Consider the following 16696-nt stretch of genomic DNA (forward strand, 5'->3'; position numbering starts at 1 on the left):
AGGTCGCTCTATCACGCTACAGGGTTTTATAATGTGTTGTGTAAATCTAGAAGCTCTCTGGGGCCTGGAACATCATCTGGTCTTTGTTCATATGCCACCTAGAGCAATGTGGCTTAGTATCAACAGGACGAGGTAGTAGCTGTTCACATGGTCACTAGGATATTTTTATAATCACCTTTTATCGCCATGTGGACAAGGTTTTGATAGTAACTGGAAAAGTGTGTAGGCTTCATCTGTAATGTATTTCAAAGACAAAAATATCCAGGCTAGTTATATCAGAGAACAGTAATTCATATTGTTCTAGACAGCTCAAAAAACTGTCTCTAAGCATGGCTGTGGAATGGAAAAGTGAGGTTGGATACTCTTTCTCTGAAAGCCCAACTGGATGAAGTCTTCATGCTCTGAGGGTTGTTTCTAACAGAAGAAAATTAGCAAATCATGTCCTTCAGGAGAGATGGTCCGGTTTTACCTCAAAATCTGTAATTAATGTCATACCTTTCATATCTTAGCTACTGAGGGGAAAGAGAACCTTATGGAGACCACAGTGGCATTGATTTCCAGCAGCCATCAAATCAGTTGCAGAGCCTGGACCACCACAGATTTGTACTGATTTAGCTGGCGGAATTAACGGTATTCACATTTATTTGGTTGGTTGGCTGGTACAACCTTCCATTTGGATGCAGCTATTCTGTAGTTAACTTGCTCCAGCATCTTCAGTTTCGCTCCCCTTGTTGTCACAGTCCTAGCTCAGGCCACCAGAGGCTAACTAATGCTCCAGGCAGTGCCCCTGGTCCAGGCATCTCTGAGCATATTTCCCAAAAGCAAACCAAGCCTTCCCTTTTCCTTCACACAGATTCCTCTTTCACCCACACACCTTTCCCTGTGAATCTCCTTCAAGTCCCTGTTTCATCCCCTCCACTTTTGTTGTGAGGCCAATCTGCATTCCTCCCATCTTCTTTCTTTGCATAAGGAATATTTCTTCTTATCCCAGACAATGTCTTTGGCCCATAAACCACTGGTCAAAATAAAGTCTATTGAACTCAGTACTTTCTGTCGTCTCCATCCTGGTAGGGATGTCCTGGAGGCCCTGTCAGCAAACAGGGACATACCCTGACACTGAGCCACTTCATGATAAAGCAAATGCTCGCAGCAAGCACTTCATAATATTAACCAGAAAGATTTCCCAAATCATCGCTTCTTTCCATATGGGAATAGTTATTCTCACATAAAGCACCTTTTATACCAAAAAGGCTGCAGCCTCGCTCGGGAGGAGCGGGCACTGAAATGCTTTAATTTGACTGGTATACTCCAAGCTGTCTGATGATAGTGCGTAGACAAGGCCCAAGGTATAAGAGCTCTTCAAGGGAAAACCTTTTGTGGAAAGGGCTGTAAAACACCATTTTACAGTGTTGTTCTAAATTTCCTTTTTATTTTATGGTTCATCTAATTTGAAGAGAAACCTTCTCTGCAGAGAAGTGGAATGGGAAACATACTTCCACGTCAAAACACTTGGAATCGCATCAAGGTCTTGTTTTAGCCATTTATTTTTCTTTTTCACCTCCGCTTTTTTTCTTCCTTTTCACTCATTCAGCTGTTTATGTTGCCTTTTGGTGGAAACAACTTCCTTCTCACTCTCTTCCCTCCTGCTCACCTCCTTTACCATCCACACTGGCTCAAATACAAGGTAAGATGTTTTCAAGAAATTAACCCCTGGAAAGAAATAATTGGTGAGTTTGCTTGTTTGTTTGTTTTTCTGTGGACACCAGAGGAGATGGAGCCCCTTTAGAGCTCCAGATGTGTCTTCACAGGCTGCCTAGTCTCTCCAGAGCAGCAGCTACTCCAGGAGCTCAATCCAAAACTGGCCGGGAAGGCTCTAAGGGAGCTGTAGATGCCCATCAGCACCGTGCAGGACTTCAGGATTTTGTTTAAAGAAAGCAAAGAAGAAACCCCAGAGCAAGCAGACGCAAAGGCATGAAGCTGTGGAGCTGGACTATACAAGGAGGAAGAGCGGTACAGGAGACGAGGGCATCCTTGAGTTTTGTATTTCAGGAAAAGATTTTGATGTTCTCTTCTCCTAGAAGAGGTGCCCCACGTAAAATCAATGACGAAAAAGCAAAGTAACAGAGAATCTTGCAGTGAACTTGGGGTCACTGCTACTTCTCTTTAAGAAAAGAGACAAAACGCTGCTGGAGGAAGAGGCTTGCTTTTAATTTCTTTTACTTTTTTCTTCTATTTTTCTGGTTAGTGTCAGCTAAGCAGGTGTCTATGCTGGTGTCTGAAAGTGAAAGAGAGTGGCAGGGGCTGGTTTGGGATGATAAATACTGGCATTGTTTCCTTAAAGGGGCACAGTAGACTTATAGGGAAAAAAAGGCTGCGGAAGAGGCACCCCCTTCCAAAAAAAGGGGGGTGAAAGAGGGAGTGAGGCAGAGGTGGGAGAACAGGGATTTTGGGGAGGAACGTGCGGAGTCCCACAGCCGCCAGGCAGCTGAAGGCAGCGACACGACGGCCATTTCACTGCCCCTGTGGAGAGGTGTGAGGTGTCCCACACTTCCCATTGGCTGCCCAAGGCCCTTGACCCACCCTCTGGGTGAGAACAGCCAATCGTAGGGGGCTGCTCTCCCCTGATGGGCTGAGACTGACAGGGCGGGATGCTCCTCACAAGGCATCCGCCATGTCTGTGTGGCGAGGGCCGCAGGACCCTCCCTCACGGCTCCACTGCAGTCGGGTCTGTCCTGCTCCCGCCACTGAGATGCTCTTGTGAGACCTAAGATCTTTACCACCCTGTCCTTAAATTTCCCTTCCCGCCCTTTTGTCTGTTAAACTGTATTTAAGTCAGGAAATGTCTTTCATTATAACATTTATATTCTGCCTAACCTAACCTGCGGGAAGATATCTCCAAAATCTAGTAAGAAAACTAAAGAAAAACAAAACATGTGAACTGAGGATCAAGGAGCCCAGTCAAAAACCAAAAGTGGTTTAACAGGAGAGTTACATGATGTCCTCCTATAGACAGTAAATAATTTCTTCATATGTTTATAAACAATCTGGAGTGGAAACTCCGATGTTTTGTAGAGGATCATGTCTTTAAAAACAAAAACAAAACCAAAGCCCACGCTTTTTCTAACTTCACTATAAATACTAGTCAAAATAAATAGTCTGAACAGTAACACGTCCTCAAATCAAGACAGTGTAGCAAAAGTGAAAGATTATTGTTGCCATTAAGCAGAATTTATAATTCCTGAGACGTACATGAACCTTCACCTAACATTCCTTTTTCAAGCATAATATAGAATCTAACAATGACAGCAATTCCTTTTTTCCTATCCCCTCATTTTATCTCTGTAACTAAAGCTTTTATTTTGTTGTGATAATGATTTTATCAATAATTTATGATTATTTATTTTAATATACTTATCACATTCATCATTAATATTAAGCCAGGGTGAAACATATTCTATTTCAAAGGTGTTTTTCATGGTAGAGAATGATTTAGCAAAGCTGAAATGTTTTTCTGAAATATATTTATAGCAGTTTTGCTGATTGCAAGTGGAATTTATCAAAGAGCTTTTAGTTACCTTGACTAGTGAAAATGAAACAGCCTATCTTCACTGAAATGAGTCTTTCTGATTTCTCTGAGTGAAACCTTTTTGAGATGATCACTTCAGTTTTCCTTGAAGTAAACATTCTCATTTCATACTAAAATTCTAAATTTGCCTTTCTTGCCGATTGTAAATGAAAATAAAATTTAACAGGTAGGAATTTCCTATAGAATATTTTCATTTCAGCAGCACGGTACTGTTAAGCTTAATGGTAAGCAAATTCGACTGCTCCTTAGAGTTCCAGCTGTGCAGGAAAAAAAAAAAAAAAAAAAAAAATTCCGCCACAGAGGGGTTCTTATCCAAAAACTCCCCAGCAGTATACCAGATGAAAAATCAGATGAACATCTCTCCACAGTAGTTCTCTGTTTCACCCTTTCTTTCTTGAGGGGGAAATTTATGAGGCTATTTTTATCCCGTCTCTTGGACCTCTCTGCGAGATGTGATTGTACCAGCTAGAGCAAGTTCAAAGACACAGCCCCTGCCTTGGGATCAGAATGTGGGAAGGTGTGTTCAAGCCCTTCATACCTGTGAGATTTTGCCCCTTGGTCACAGATGGGTCGTGAAGCTTTTCTCCCTCCCAAACACACCGTTTGGCTGTTGTGGTGACCGACTGCACTGGCCTACAGAGTCATCAACCCAGGCTGGTCTTCTTGACCATGGGCCCAAGCTACAAAATGCCTTCAAATTTTGGACCAAGATGTGAGAGGAGCAGGGGGAAAGAAAGTTGTCATTATTTTCCCATAGCATGTGGAAATGATGATGTCCAGTTAAAAATCACCACATTTTCCTCTTAGGAAAGAGAAACTGAAGAGCAGAAGTGTGTGTGTGGTTACATGTCAAGCACTGGAACTCCATTTGACTTCACATACTTTCCCCTTATTTCTAATTAACATGTTGAGGAATTTTAAAATGTAATAAACATTATTTCTAAACAACCAGAAAGTAAAGCTTGCTTATTTCTGGTTTGATGTAAACATTTATAGCACAGCTCCATCCTTAAACAGTTAATCTTATAGTGACCTATTAAAATAAAATGAATTGTGTTATAATTCATCCTAAAGCAACCTCAGGGTTAGTGTATCAGGTAACTCCTGCTTTTGCAGTCCTCATGACGTTTTTAATCAAATTCAGCTGTAATTGCTGGAGCATACACATGCCTCTTTTAATATTCTGCCTACATTTGGGACTCATATGAGTCTGTTTTCTCTTAACGTATCTAATAAATAGAAAACATGAAAAGAGCACATTTTGCAGGACTCCGAGCTTTTCCACCGTTTCATTTGTTCTAGCAATTGTCCGACAGGCTTATGAGAATCGAGCACTTGTCAGGTTTCCCCCACCACCACCTTGGATAAAATTCTTTGTGGGTTTTAAGTCACTGTTTGTGTTGCTAGCACCCTGTTAAAGGGGGCATAGGCGCAGGCAAGAGCAGCTGCCCCAGGAGCGGGCTGGAAGCGCCTGTGTGCGAGAGGCAGAGATTTCATAGGCATCTTTAAAAAATCACTGCCAGTGATGAATGTTGAAATGTTGCTTACACACAAGTCACCTACGGTTTGTTGATGAAAACTTGAAATGTCATGTCTGCATTGGAGCTATTTGTGTAAACAAAACTTCTGTAACTTTCTCTGCTCAGGAGTGTGTTGTGTGTAAGGGGGGGTGGTTGAATTTTTTTTTTTTTTTTTTGTCTCCAATGCTACAGCTGTTTCCAATTTGCCAGCAATTTTCTTTTGGGCTAGTAAAGCTCCCAAGATGACTGCAACTAGCCACATGGGTTTCTCGACTCCACCGTGGGGTTTGATTACAAGGGGTAGCAAACCCGGCTCAGGATTCAGGGCAAGCATTTCCCCTGAACTTGTAAGTCCTTTACGTCCTAAGTTTTTTGTTAACGCCAACCTTTAAAATTTATTTCATTGCAGCTTATTAGGCGCGTGTGCTCAGTGGTTCCTGTCAGAGCTAGGCTGAGATTTTGGGCGCGTTTGTTTAAAAAATAAAGGAAACTCGCGGGAGAAACGCACGGGGAAAGAGAGGCAAACGCCTGCTAACTGCCCCTCAACGAAAATAAAAGGAAGAGGGTTTTGTTAACACAATAGTAAACCCTCGGGGTTCCTCTTCAGCTCCGTGTTTTGTGTAATTCGCACGTGGAAACGTGAGAAAAGAATGAAAAATGACTTTGAAATGTGATCTGATTCGGTCCCTAGCTAGCTCGGTTGTGAGTGTGCAGAAAGAGGTGTTCGCATCCCCACAGAATAATGAGATTAAAGCTTGCAAACGGCATTTTTAACCCCGATGCACGCGATTTTTTTGGAGGGAAAAAAAAAAAAAGCTAATTAAAATTGACAACGCTATTTATTTTTTTTTTTTTACCCCGATTCCATTTCTCTCCTGCGCACCTCGCAAGTCCCTCCTGTCGCTCTGTTTTTTTTTTTTTTCTTTTCATCGGAAGTTACCTTCTGCCTAAAATCCCTGTCGCTTTACCTTGCCTAGGAAACTTGTTTCTCTGAACGCAAACAACAACAACAATTATAATAATAACAAAGAATCCGAAGAATTTCTATATTAAAAAGTGGCTCTGGCGAGGTCCCTGGTCACTGGGTACAGGTCTGAGTCTGTTTTCCTTGGAAATTGGGAGGAATGCTAAACGCCTCGTCTACCAGAGAGTAAATTGTGTGCGGAGCTCTAGGCACGGCTCCCAAGTTGCCCTTTCACCTCTTCACTTTATATGTTCCTCTTATTAAGGAGAAAAATGTTTCAATATGTTGGAATTTGGGGCAAAGCCGGGAAGGAGAGAAAGAGAATAGAGAGTGGAAGGACATTTTCCAAATAGTTTTGGTAACCCTTCGGAGGGTTACGTTTAAAACTGATGTCGTACTAAAATCCTTGGAAGCTTCTTCCCCAGGTTAGTGCAAAATATTATCTGCGAACCCTTCTGAGATGACAATATGCGCCTGAAACGTGACCCCGGGGCGGGGGGGGGGAGGATAAAAAATTCCTGAATGGAAGAATATATCCCTGAAAACAATATATCCCTGAATTGTGTCCTTTCACTCCCTAAACGCGTTACTGTTTGATGGGGTATTACTAAATAGCTGAAAGGATCTGGAGGTTTCGGCTTGTACAGAGAAATGCTGAATTCTTGTTCCAATAGAGAGAATAGTTTCGAGACGATTTCATCTCCCTTTTCCAGCCGTGTGCATCTGCAGAGTCCTCTGTCATATTTTCAGTTCTGCTTCAGGGGGAAATGGGTTAACTATTTTCAAGGTAAGAGTCAGGAAAAAAAGCTCAAAGTCAGGAACGATGATTTAAAAACGGATATTTAAAAACGGATTATTTTAAAAGGGGATTTAAAGTAGCACTTGAGCTCCACTCAGCGTCTCTTTTCGGCTTGACTCCTCAGCAATATTTTTTAAAGAAAGTTGTGAATTTTTTTCTTTCTTTTTTTTTTTTTTTTTTTTTTTTTTTTTAATTTATTGTTTAATTATTATTGGTGAGAAAGGTTCTTTAAATCAATAGAGGCCGGCAGGTTAATGGCTCGGAATGGTTTCAATGAGTCACGAAAGGCAACTGCCCTTCATTTAGACCAAGTGAAACCCTTGGATACAAGTCAATAGGGTTAACTAGTCTCGACATGAAAACATGAGTATTTCAGCTGGCTTTTAATTGTTGGCTAAGAAATTCAGTTAATCAAATGTCAAACATTTCCCTCTGCTCTGTTCAAAAGTGAAGGCGGCTCTTTTCCTAAGGGGGGCTGGGGGGAATCCAATAGCAAAACTGAACTGTTGTTAAAGCATAGAAATAAAACTCTACTTTATGAAGTCCTGTCTGTTACTTGACTTTTAGTTACTGTGCTGGACCTTTTTCTGTGTCCTTTAAAAGGTACACTCAAATGTTTGATCACTTCCCTTTAAAGTTTATTACTAATCTTACTTTTTAAATAATGCTTTGTTTCTTTTCTATATTCATATAAAGGATTTGATTAATTATTCTTTTCTTAATTTCAGGTCAATTTTAGGACCTTTAAATATATCTATTAAACAAGTAAGGATGTTTCAGACTGTACCAGACACTTCGTCTTACGTTAAGGTAAGACATGACAGCATCTTTAAACAGGTAATGTCAAAAATTACAATCCTCCAAGATTCACAATCAGTTGTATTAGTTGAAAATCTCGTTCTCACTGAATTTTGCAGAATAAAAAACCCCAACAACAACAAAACAACAAACAAACAAAAAAACCCACCAACAAATAAACCACACCAAACCTCTGCCTTTGGTGGGAGAGGGGTTAGAGTCTCAAGTATCACAGTTATCATTCTGGAACTATGCAGGGTTGAGTCAAAAGTTGTATCACCAGGGACCAACAATATGTTGAAGTGGTCTCGTATAATGCACTGATGCTTGGTTTGATGGGTTATTCTGTAACTAGTACTAGAGGGAGGGTGTCCTGCGTTACATTAGAGCAGTGGTTTGTTGCTCTGAAACCAATATGATAGTGGTGGTGTGCTACCAATGTTATATCACAGTGGTTTCTTAAATTGGCTTCCAATTTTCTGATTTCCTAGATACCATTTAGTCTTGAACCAGAGCTAAATTTCATTTAATATCCCTCTACTTCTCTGCTGCGCCAACTACTGAATTCAATATGCAAGATGATATGTGAAGTTATGGTTTTTTGAAAGGTACATTGCAAAATGGATTTAGAGGGGAAAAATATTTAATGAGTTAAACTAAAACATCTCTTTCAGTTACTGAAGAAATGGATTGTCACACCAGGCAACGCAATATAATACTGGGATTTCTTTTACAGCACTACTTATGGTTTTCCTTGAGCAATTCTTCCATACAATTTAGTAGGCAAACTGACTTAGTTGGGTTTACTGATAATGGCTAATGCCAAATACCACTAGATCTTGCACTCTAGTTGTTTGTATATATATATATTTTTTTTTTTTAAGTTAGAAAAATGGATCTTAGAATGTATTTGATGGGCCTCATATGCCTCTTTCATAAGATTAAAACAAATACCCAAGAATGGTTGGCACAGCCATGTCCCTTTATAACTCAGTTGAGTACTATATTATATTTGACATCATATAGTTTTTTTTCCACAACAGTTCCCAAGAATGTAAATAAACCAAGTCTGGGACATCTGGGTTACACGTTTAAGGCAAACCCTGCATGCAACAGCACTTAGAGAAAATCTAAAACACAAGCCTCTTCTCTCCCAGGCTGAAGAAACACAGAAGGGTGTTAACTAGAGCTGGGTGGATAATTTGTAATGAATAATTTATTACAGGAATTTAGTCTCTCTTTTTTTTTTTTTTTCTTCCCCTTAGTCAATGATCCATGCGCCAGTTGTGATCTTCATGTACATACACATTATTGGAAATGATTCACTGAATGATTTCTGTATATAATCCCTAGGCTACGGCTTATTTTGCAGGCGGTTTGTTAGTATTAGTATTTGAAATGCAAGCTTGGTGGGATGACTCCCAGGTCATGTGGCATTACTTGTGTTCCCTGATTGGGTGAACTTGTGCAGCTCTTGGGACTAGGTTTCTAGAGCCAAATCCAACTGGGAATGGCCAAGATTCCACATTCAGTTATATCCCCCAAAATCACACTCCTAGATCAGTGTTTCAGGGAATGTTGATAATTTAATTTTTCTTATTTAATTCCTATAGCTTTGGTTCAGGTTCCGGAACAAGAGAAACTCTGTGGAAAACAAATGAAATTCATGTCTCACGAAAGCAAATTCACTCAAAGTTCAAGTAGAGAAACATATTACACTGTGCCCAGCTTTAGCATTAAATCCTCTTTGTTGGAGTTCCTGTATGTGGGAAATGATCGGAGACGTGCTCTGTTTACAATGAAGAGATGAAGGCCCTTTGACATCCTATATTATGGTATCATCATTGCCTTTTGTTGCGAGGCTAGATCCAGCTGCCGCTCCAGTTAGTAGCAAAATTCCTTTTGAATTAAGTGGAACCAAGATCCAGGCCTAAATAATTTAACATTCCAGCAGGATTGAGTGAGGCTGTCCATAACTGTGTCAGGATAGTCTTCTCATTAAGTACAGTCCTGCAGGCAAAGTGCTTGGACAAAGTTCCTCTCTTCACATAAGTATGTGTTTTATCCACCAGGAACTCCTCAGGCTGGACTTATATCCAGTGTTTTAGCAGTGGAGGGATAAGTGAGCTGTGTGATGCTGAACCCTCTGCCTTTTATTACAACCCTTCGTCTGCTGCAGTTATTCTGGGCAAGGACCTTGTCTTTGGTGTTTTGTCTGTACAACTTCATTCACACCACTGTCACTGGGGAAATGACTTGTTCCTGAGATTTTGACAGAAGTCTCTTAAGACTGATCCAAAGTTGAAGACAAAGGAAATATCTCCCATTGACTCTTAAAGTTTTAAGTTGGGCAGTTTGGTACCAAGTGGTGCAAAATGATACCTGGGTGGCTCATTCAGACCAGTGAGGCTCTTCATAAAAGTAGAAACATGGTTAAATTCAGGAGAATTGGAACCTTAAAAACATGGGTTAGGTCAATCTTGGGCCCCTCAGAGCTTGGTGATGGTTTCCAGCGACTCAAACGCATCCAGAGCCAACAGAGAGATTCTGATTGGTTTATCTGTAGGAGAGGTGGGATTGATTAATGATCTAGGCAGATAACTGGGAAACGTGGGTACAGACCCAGGCCCTGACAGAGAGGGCTTGGTGTTCCTGAGCAAGACACTCCAACTCTCCGTTCCTCCATTTCTCCATCTTTAACGTGAGGATGGAAGTGCTGTGTAAGAACACGGTGCTGTTCAGGTTTAGACAGCACCTGCCTTCTCTTTCCTGCTTCCCCACACTGAACTTTGAGGACTTCCTAAGTTGTGGTGAGCAAAAAGTTTGAAAAGCAGGATCTTAAGTTCCAATTCCCCTCTCTTCCCAGATCTTTTTATTATTTTCGTTCATGTCATTCCTTCTTCAGAAAAACTTATTTGCTTGTCTTGTGGGAGGGAGAAGTATTTTATTTATTACTTTCGTGGGATCTCAGCTGATGAGGTCTACACTACCCCCATTACACAGCCAAAGAAGCAGGATTTGGATCAATGTCATCCGTAAATTCTCTTCAGCAGATGCCCCATATATATAAACTTGATGTTTGTTCCGTGCCTTGTACAGAAAAACACCTCATCTCTATATGGTGTAACCGAGAGGGAGTTGCTAGCAGGGTGTTCCTCAGGAGCTCCCAGGAGGAACAAATTCACTGTCATACCCCTGGGCTACAAAATAGTCTACCACCACCTTCAAGCCACACTGTTTTTCTTGTCCTGGCTTTCACAAGGCAAAAGGGAAGTGTGGGGCTAGGTAGCTGGTGGAGGAAGAGGAGGATTTCACTTCGAAAATGGTTTGTTTTAACAAGGATGGTTTATATTGAGTCATTCTGGTGAAGTTCAGCTTCTCAGTGTTGTAACCTTGATTTACATCACAACCACGTAGGACGTATGGATCCATGGGACATATGGATCTGCATCTGAAGTGCTGTTAAACACCCTACATAACCTCCTGACAGGACTACCCAACCTTCCCTCTCACACATGCTTCTTGTACAGGCCTTAATGTGATAGAAGGGTAAGAAATCATAAATATAAAAAATATTTTTACTGGTTTATTCCACATAACTGATAAAGTATTTCAGTTCCTCCTACCATTATGGGACTTACTGATCTGCAAGTACTTAATAATTTACCGTATATCAGAGGGTGCTAATCTCATCTAAACATGAGTATTTGACTTTAGAGAACGAAACATGTAATATAATTGAGAAATTAAATTTTAAAAGACATGACTGGAATCCTGACTGTAGGGATATGGAAAGAATTAGGGCTATAAGCAAAGCAACATGACCCCTGAATACTGAATTTTTAATTACTACCATTGCCACAAGATACCCTGGGCCACAACAGTCTTCGCTCCCCTTCTGCACTGCCAGTTTGTGGTTTAGTCTGTGTGGAAAGGCAGTATCAGAATAATTTCAGAGGTGTGCTATTCGCCCGCGCTTTTCTTCTGCCCTTTAGCACCATCCAAATGCTTATCTCCTCTTCTATCGCTCCCCTCCTAGCACAGAAAGTCATTGCTTCTGCTTTCAGTTCCCCAGCTTGTAAACACAGCTCCTGCCCTGCCCTCCCCAAGGCAGCGCCTGGAGCTCACGGGGCCCTGCAGAGCACCCCAGGGCCGGGGTGAACCCCCTTCTCTGGGACCCCCTTCTCCAGGAACCCACCCTGCCAGCTTGAGGCAAGACCCGCTGGGCCAAGGCCCTGGGCCTGTGTGGGAGAAGCAACCAAAGGAGAGGATGGTTCTGCTCCCAGCCCAGGGGGAGGGTACCCCCGTGCCACCCCAGCTTTCCCCTCCTTTCCTCCACCACGCCTGGGGATGACATTTAGAACAGTCTCCTGAGGGGGGCAGATTTCAGGCAGCCCCCCAGAAGCAGCTCAGGTAACACGCTGGGACCCCTTGGCCCCCCCAAACCCTTTGGGGGAGGCAGTGTGCTGCCTCAGCCCCCACTCTGACCCCCCGGGAGTTTTGGGGAACAGCCACAAAGCAAGTGCACGCTCCCCTTGGCGAGCTTGTGTGGACAGTGGTCTCCAGCCCCGACCTCCAAACGGCCGCGAAGGTGGATTTTCCCCTGGGAAGGAGCCACCGTGGGACTCCTGCCTTTAAAAATGGATTTCATGTGGCCGTAACGTTTGTGGTGCCGTACAAAGAAGCATATTCATGGAGGAAAATGGTCTGGGTGGCTGGAAACAATATTTGGTTTGTTCTTGCTTTCACTCTGCCTGGAAAGTTTACAGAAGCCCTGAAGAGAGAGAGGGGTTAATTTTTTTAATTTTTTTTTTTTAAGGGCAAACCAGAGATTTTCTTTGGAGTGGGCAATGCGAAGGCTGCTGGCAAACCCTGACACGGCCACGTTTGTCTTTCCCGCCGCACAGTAGCAGCCAGCACCTGCTCGGGGACAGGTCGCAAGGAAAGAATATCCCGTTATTTCAGTTTTTTACACCAGAAATCTCGCAAAGGAGATGGTGCCTGCTGAATCAGCCGGGGGGAAGGAGCTGCGGGGGGACCTGAGTAGCGGTCACCCCACAGGTGCTCAGGGCCCCCCGGACGCTGGAAATGCGGCTGCGTGGAGCCGACAGAAACCTGCGCCACGCTCTTAAGGACAGCTCAGAGCTTTAGCCTGGCACAAAAGGGAAAAGTAAAGCCTTCCTACTGAGAGCATCCTCTAGCGCATTATCAGTTTCTGCCTTTTTTTTTTTTTTTTTTTTTTTTTTTTTTTTTTTTTTCCCCCCCAATTCCCGGCGTCCCTCAGAATTTCAGTTCCTCCACCCGGGCTCGGGACGGGACCAGGCATCTCCAGAGAAGGTGGAGATTGCAGTAGCTTTGTCGGCAGGGGCAGGGTGAGCAGAAGCTGCTGTGAACTCTTACATCATTCTCACACTTCGTGATGATTAATTACGTATACACCGAATCGCTCTAATTATTTTGGATGCTCAGGTCTTGAGGCAGAAACGCTGCTAAGTTGTTAGGCTTTAGCAAGTCGTTGATTAATGCCTTGTGACAACTCGGTACTTAAGGATTTAGCTCTTGTTTGCACCTACCTCTCTAATTTAAATAACGAAATCCCTTTCCATTTCCCGGTGTCCAGCGAATCCCTCCTGAACTGCTTTTCCCGTGCTCAGCCCCAGCGCTGCGTGGGGAAGGGCTGGCCGTGTTTCTCCCCAGCTTTACCTTAGGTCGAAAAGGTGGAAGAAACGTTGTTTCTCTCCTGGAAATGTAGCATGTTTTGGAGCTTTCCAAAATAAACCAGGCTCTCGGGCACCAGGGACAAGCTTTTACAGTGGCTCCCGCCTTTAGACAGCAACCAGCCCCCTCCTCAACTCTGCGACCCTCTCATGGTTCCATTCCCTCACAACTCACAGAAAACCGCCCCCCACCACTATGCTGGATCCAGGAAATTTTGTATTCCAGCCCTTCCTATGCTTTCCGAGCCCTGGATTTAGAAAGAGAGGACGTGTGGAGGGGAAAGAGGAGCGAAAAGGGAAGAAAAAGAAAATGAATGCTGAGGGGGGGAAAATGCTTTAAATCTTTCCTGCAAATCTCCAAATATATGAAGTCTGAGGGTACAAATTCAAAGCAGGCACGGACGCCTGAAGAGAAGTTAGAGAGAAATATTCTGTTCCATTCAAGCGCATCAAGGGTCTAGCTGAAGTCTTGTTTGGCTAAGGTCAGACGAGACTGGGTTCTCCAATAAAAATAAATCTCAAATTAATTATGGCCTCAAGCGAGGGGCCAGACGTTTGGAGCTAGTGCACTGCAGTCTGTTTTTTTGGCCTTCAGTATTTTTGTTGTTTTGTGCCTTAGCTTTTCAATAATTGCGGGATGGGGGAGGAAGGGAGGGCGGGGGCTGTTTTATTGGGACATGGAGCTCAAATAAAACTAGCCAGGACACTGCTTACCCCACTCTTCGCCTAATTGCGATGCAGCTTCAAAGCTACTGCATCTTCTCCACACCACTTTTAAGACATTATGTTTTACTTAGTACCGATTAGCAGCGAATAACTTTCCGGCTTCAAGTTCCCAAATCCCATGGGCTGTTCCTGTAGACCGAGAGGTAGGAGGGACCCGATCCTTCAGTTGTGGGGCTGGAAAACTCTCCTGATTCCTTTTTATTGCTGTAGCCGAAAAGCAGAGGTTTGTCCAATTAGTTTAGTTTAGAAATGGGATTCGTTTCTGGGGATTAAATCCCAGAGCTGTAGTTTGGGTTTTTTGCTTGTAAGAATGCGGGTTTAGAAAACAAACAAACCACGTCGCGCTTTTTTTTTTTTTTTTTTTTTTTTTTTTTTTTTAATTCTGCAACGGAGTCGGTGCCAGAGGAAACTCAGATCCGGAAATTTTAAACGTTCACTGAAGTTGGTGGAGATTTTCCCTCTAGTAAAGACTGAAGCAGAATAGACCTTGGCCTTCTGCAAATTTAGCTCCGGGCAAAGAATGGTGGTAAATATTGTGAATACGTTTATAGAGGATGGAATATATAGGACGCTTTATGTATGTATAATATACACACACAACGCACCTCGCACGAGGTGTGTAAATACACGGATAGAGAAAGGTAGTTCAAAGAAAAGAGGACACTTTGTGTCACAGTTAGTGGGGAGGTAGTGGGAAAGGAGCCGTTTTCTAGCGACAAAGCCAGGGCGTGGCCGCTGCTTTCTGGGGCTCCCCTCCCCTATTTACCGCGTTAGTTCAAAGCGACAGTCCCAGGCCGGGGTTTACCGAGAGCTCAGCTGATGCTCTTGGGGTAAGAGAGGGTGAAATAAGGCAAAGCCCTTTCCCACCCTCCGAAAAGAATGTTTCTAACCTGCAGCTGAGGCCCGGGAAGGTTTTCATTATGTTTATGCCTACAGACTAACTAGACGGTTTTAATTATGAAGTGATGACCGCTAATCCCGCGTGAATTACAGACAGATAATCCATATCTTTGAGGTTCTGTAGTCCCGCGAAGGACTGGCATTGAACTACACCGAGGGGTTAACTCCTCTGTTACTGGACGTGAAATACTCCTGGGCTAAATTCCCCCCAGCGTGTCTTTACTAGTTTCAATCGGATCACGCCAAAGCCGGCGGTTTCACCTCCTCGGTGTGAGGCTGCAGTCGGTGTAAGGACGAAGAGAGGAGGTGGGGACATGCCAAGCGCTTGAGATCAATATCGGGCTAATTAAAAACTTGGGTCGAGAATTTCGTTTCATTCATAAACGGAGTCAAACAAACAAACAAACAAAAAATCGTAATTGAGGAGTAACTGATTTCTACCAGCCTGTCCCAATGTAAGCATTTGAAATCTTCCGTGGTTGCCAAGATCAAATGATTTTCCAGATGTCTGGTGGTAACCACATTAAACAGGTCATAATTCCTTTACTGTATGTACATGTGCATCCAAAAGCTGAGCATTAGATTAAAAGTTGCGCACATTGCTTAGCACCGCGCCCGGTGGTGGCTTGGCTTTCCCCTGCCTCTCTTTGCTCCCTCCCTCTCAAACAGTTAAACACCCAAACTCACTGAACAATCACCTAGGATGATTCAGAGCTTGGCGCGCAGAGTTTATGAATATTCCAGCCTTTTCCAAAAAGTTTGCGATAACTTCAGGGTTTGAGTTGGTTGGTGGAGTTTTTTTGCTTTTTTATTTTTTAGGGGAAGAGAAAGAAAAAAATAATGAAGCAAAGATTCTATTGTTACATTATTTGGGAGGAAAACAGTAGATTGTTCCGCCTGTCTGTTGTAATGTTTAACAACTTCGCTCATTACCTTATCTCTCGGACATTTCGCAAATCTTATTTTAGACCAAACACGAGAGGTAAAGCGGGGAGCAGCCCTGATGGACCCGATCTCACAACGTGACCCGAACGAGCTTCATTTCGAGTCATCCCCAGACATGCAAAATAAACCCCTGGGAGCCGTGGTGCCCGCCTGGCAATAAAATGCAAGAGTTGGGCTCCTAAAATATCTCTAGGTGGGCTGGAGGCGGGGGGGAAGGGGGGCTGTTTGACATCTTCCAGCCTTCGGGAGCATTTGTGGAGCCGCTCCGGTGCCGGACTCGCTTGTCTCTCCAGCCCGGAGCCGGGGAGAGGCTGTTTTGCAAATGTTGGGCTCCTCTCCCATGAGCTGGGCACGTTTTCAGGTGGTTTCTCCCCGCCGCTCTCAGCTCCCCGGCTCTCCCCCACCGCCGGCCTGTCCAAGACCTGTCGGTCACGCAGCCTAAAACCAAAATGCTCTGTGGGGTCCGTGGATGACAGAGGCTCCTTCCAGCGTGGTTTGGTTTTGTTTGTTTGGGTTTTTTTTTCCCCTTCCTTTCGCGGTTAAGATCCTCAGCCTGTCCTCTCCCTCACCCCCCACCCCCGTTGTTTTTCGGGGCTGGTAGGGAGTGTTGTCTAGAGAGGAAACCATTTGGGTTTTGAAAGGATGCGTTTCACTCTTCCCTTTAACCTCTTGCTTTTCTGGTTGCTGCTGCAGCCTGCCATGTGGTAACGCTGGAGGGGGAGTGGAGAAGAGAGTATTTGC

The 16696-nt window shown here is 43.5% G+C and overlaps 1 protein-coding gene across 1 annotated transcript in view; it reads left to right on the plus strand.

Moving 5' to 3' along the window:
- The first annotated feature begins 6838 nt into the window (after window positions 1-6838).
- FLI1 (Fli-1 proto-oncogene, ETS transcription factor) overlaps window positions 6839-16696 on the plus strand; it is an 83668-nt gene continuing 73810 nt past the window's right edge. The window contains exons 1-2 of the mRNA XM_026863807.1: window positions 6839-6857; window positions 7598-7679. Coding sequence (XP_026719608.1) covers window positions 7641-7679 — 39 coding nt within the window. The 5' untranslated portion in view covers window positions 6839-6857; window positions 7598-7640. The remainder of the gene's footprint in view (window positions 6858-7597; window positions 7680-16696) is intronic.

The sequence above is a fragment of the Athene cunicularia genome (assembly GCF_003259725.1).
Source record: "Athene cunicularia isolate RWA chromosome 24 unlocalized genomic scaffold, athCun1 chr24_part1, whole genome shotgun sequence".
Classification (NCBI taxonomy): Eukaryota; Metazoa; Chordata; class Aves; order Strigiformes; family Strigidae; genus Athene; species Athene cunicularia.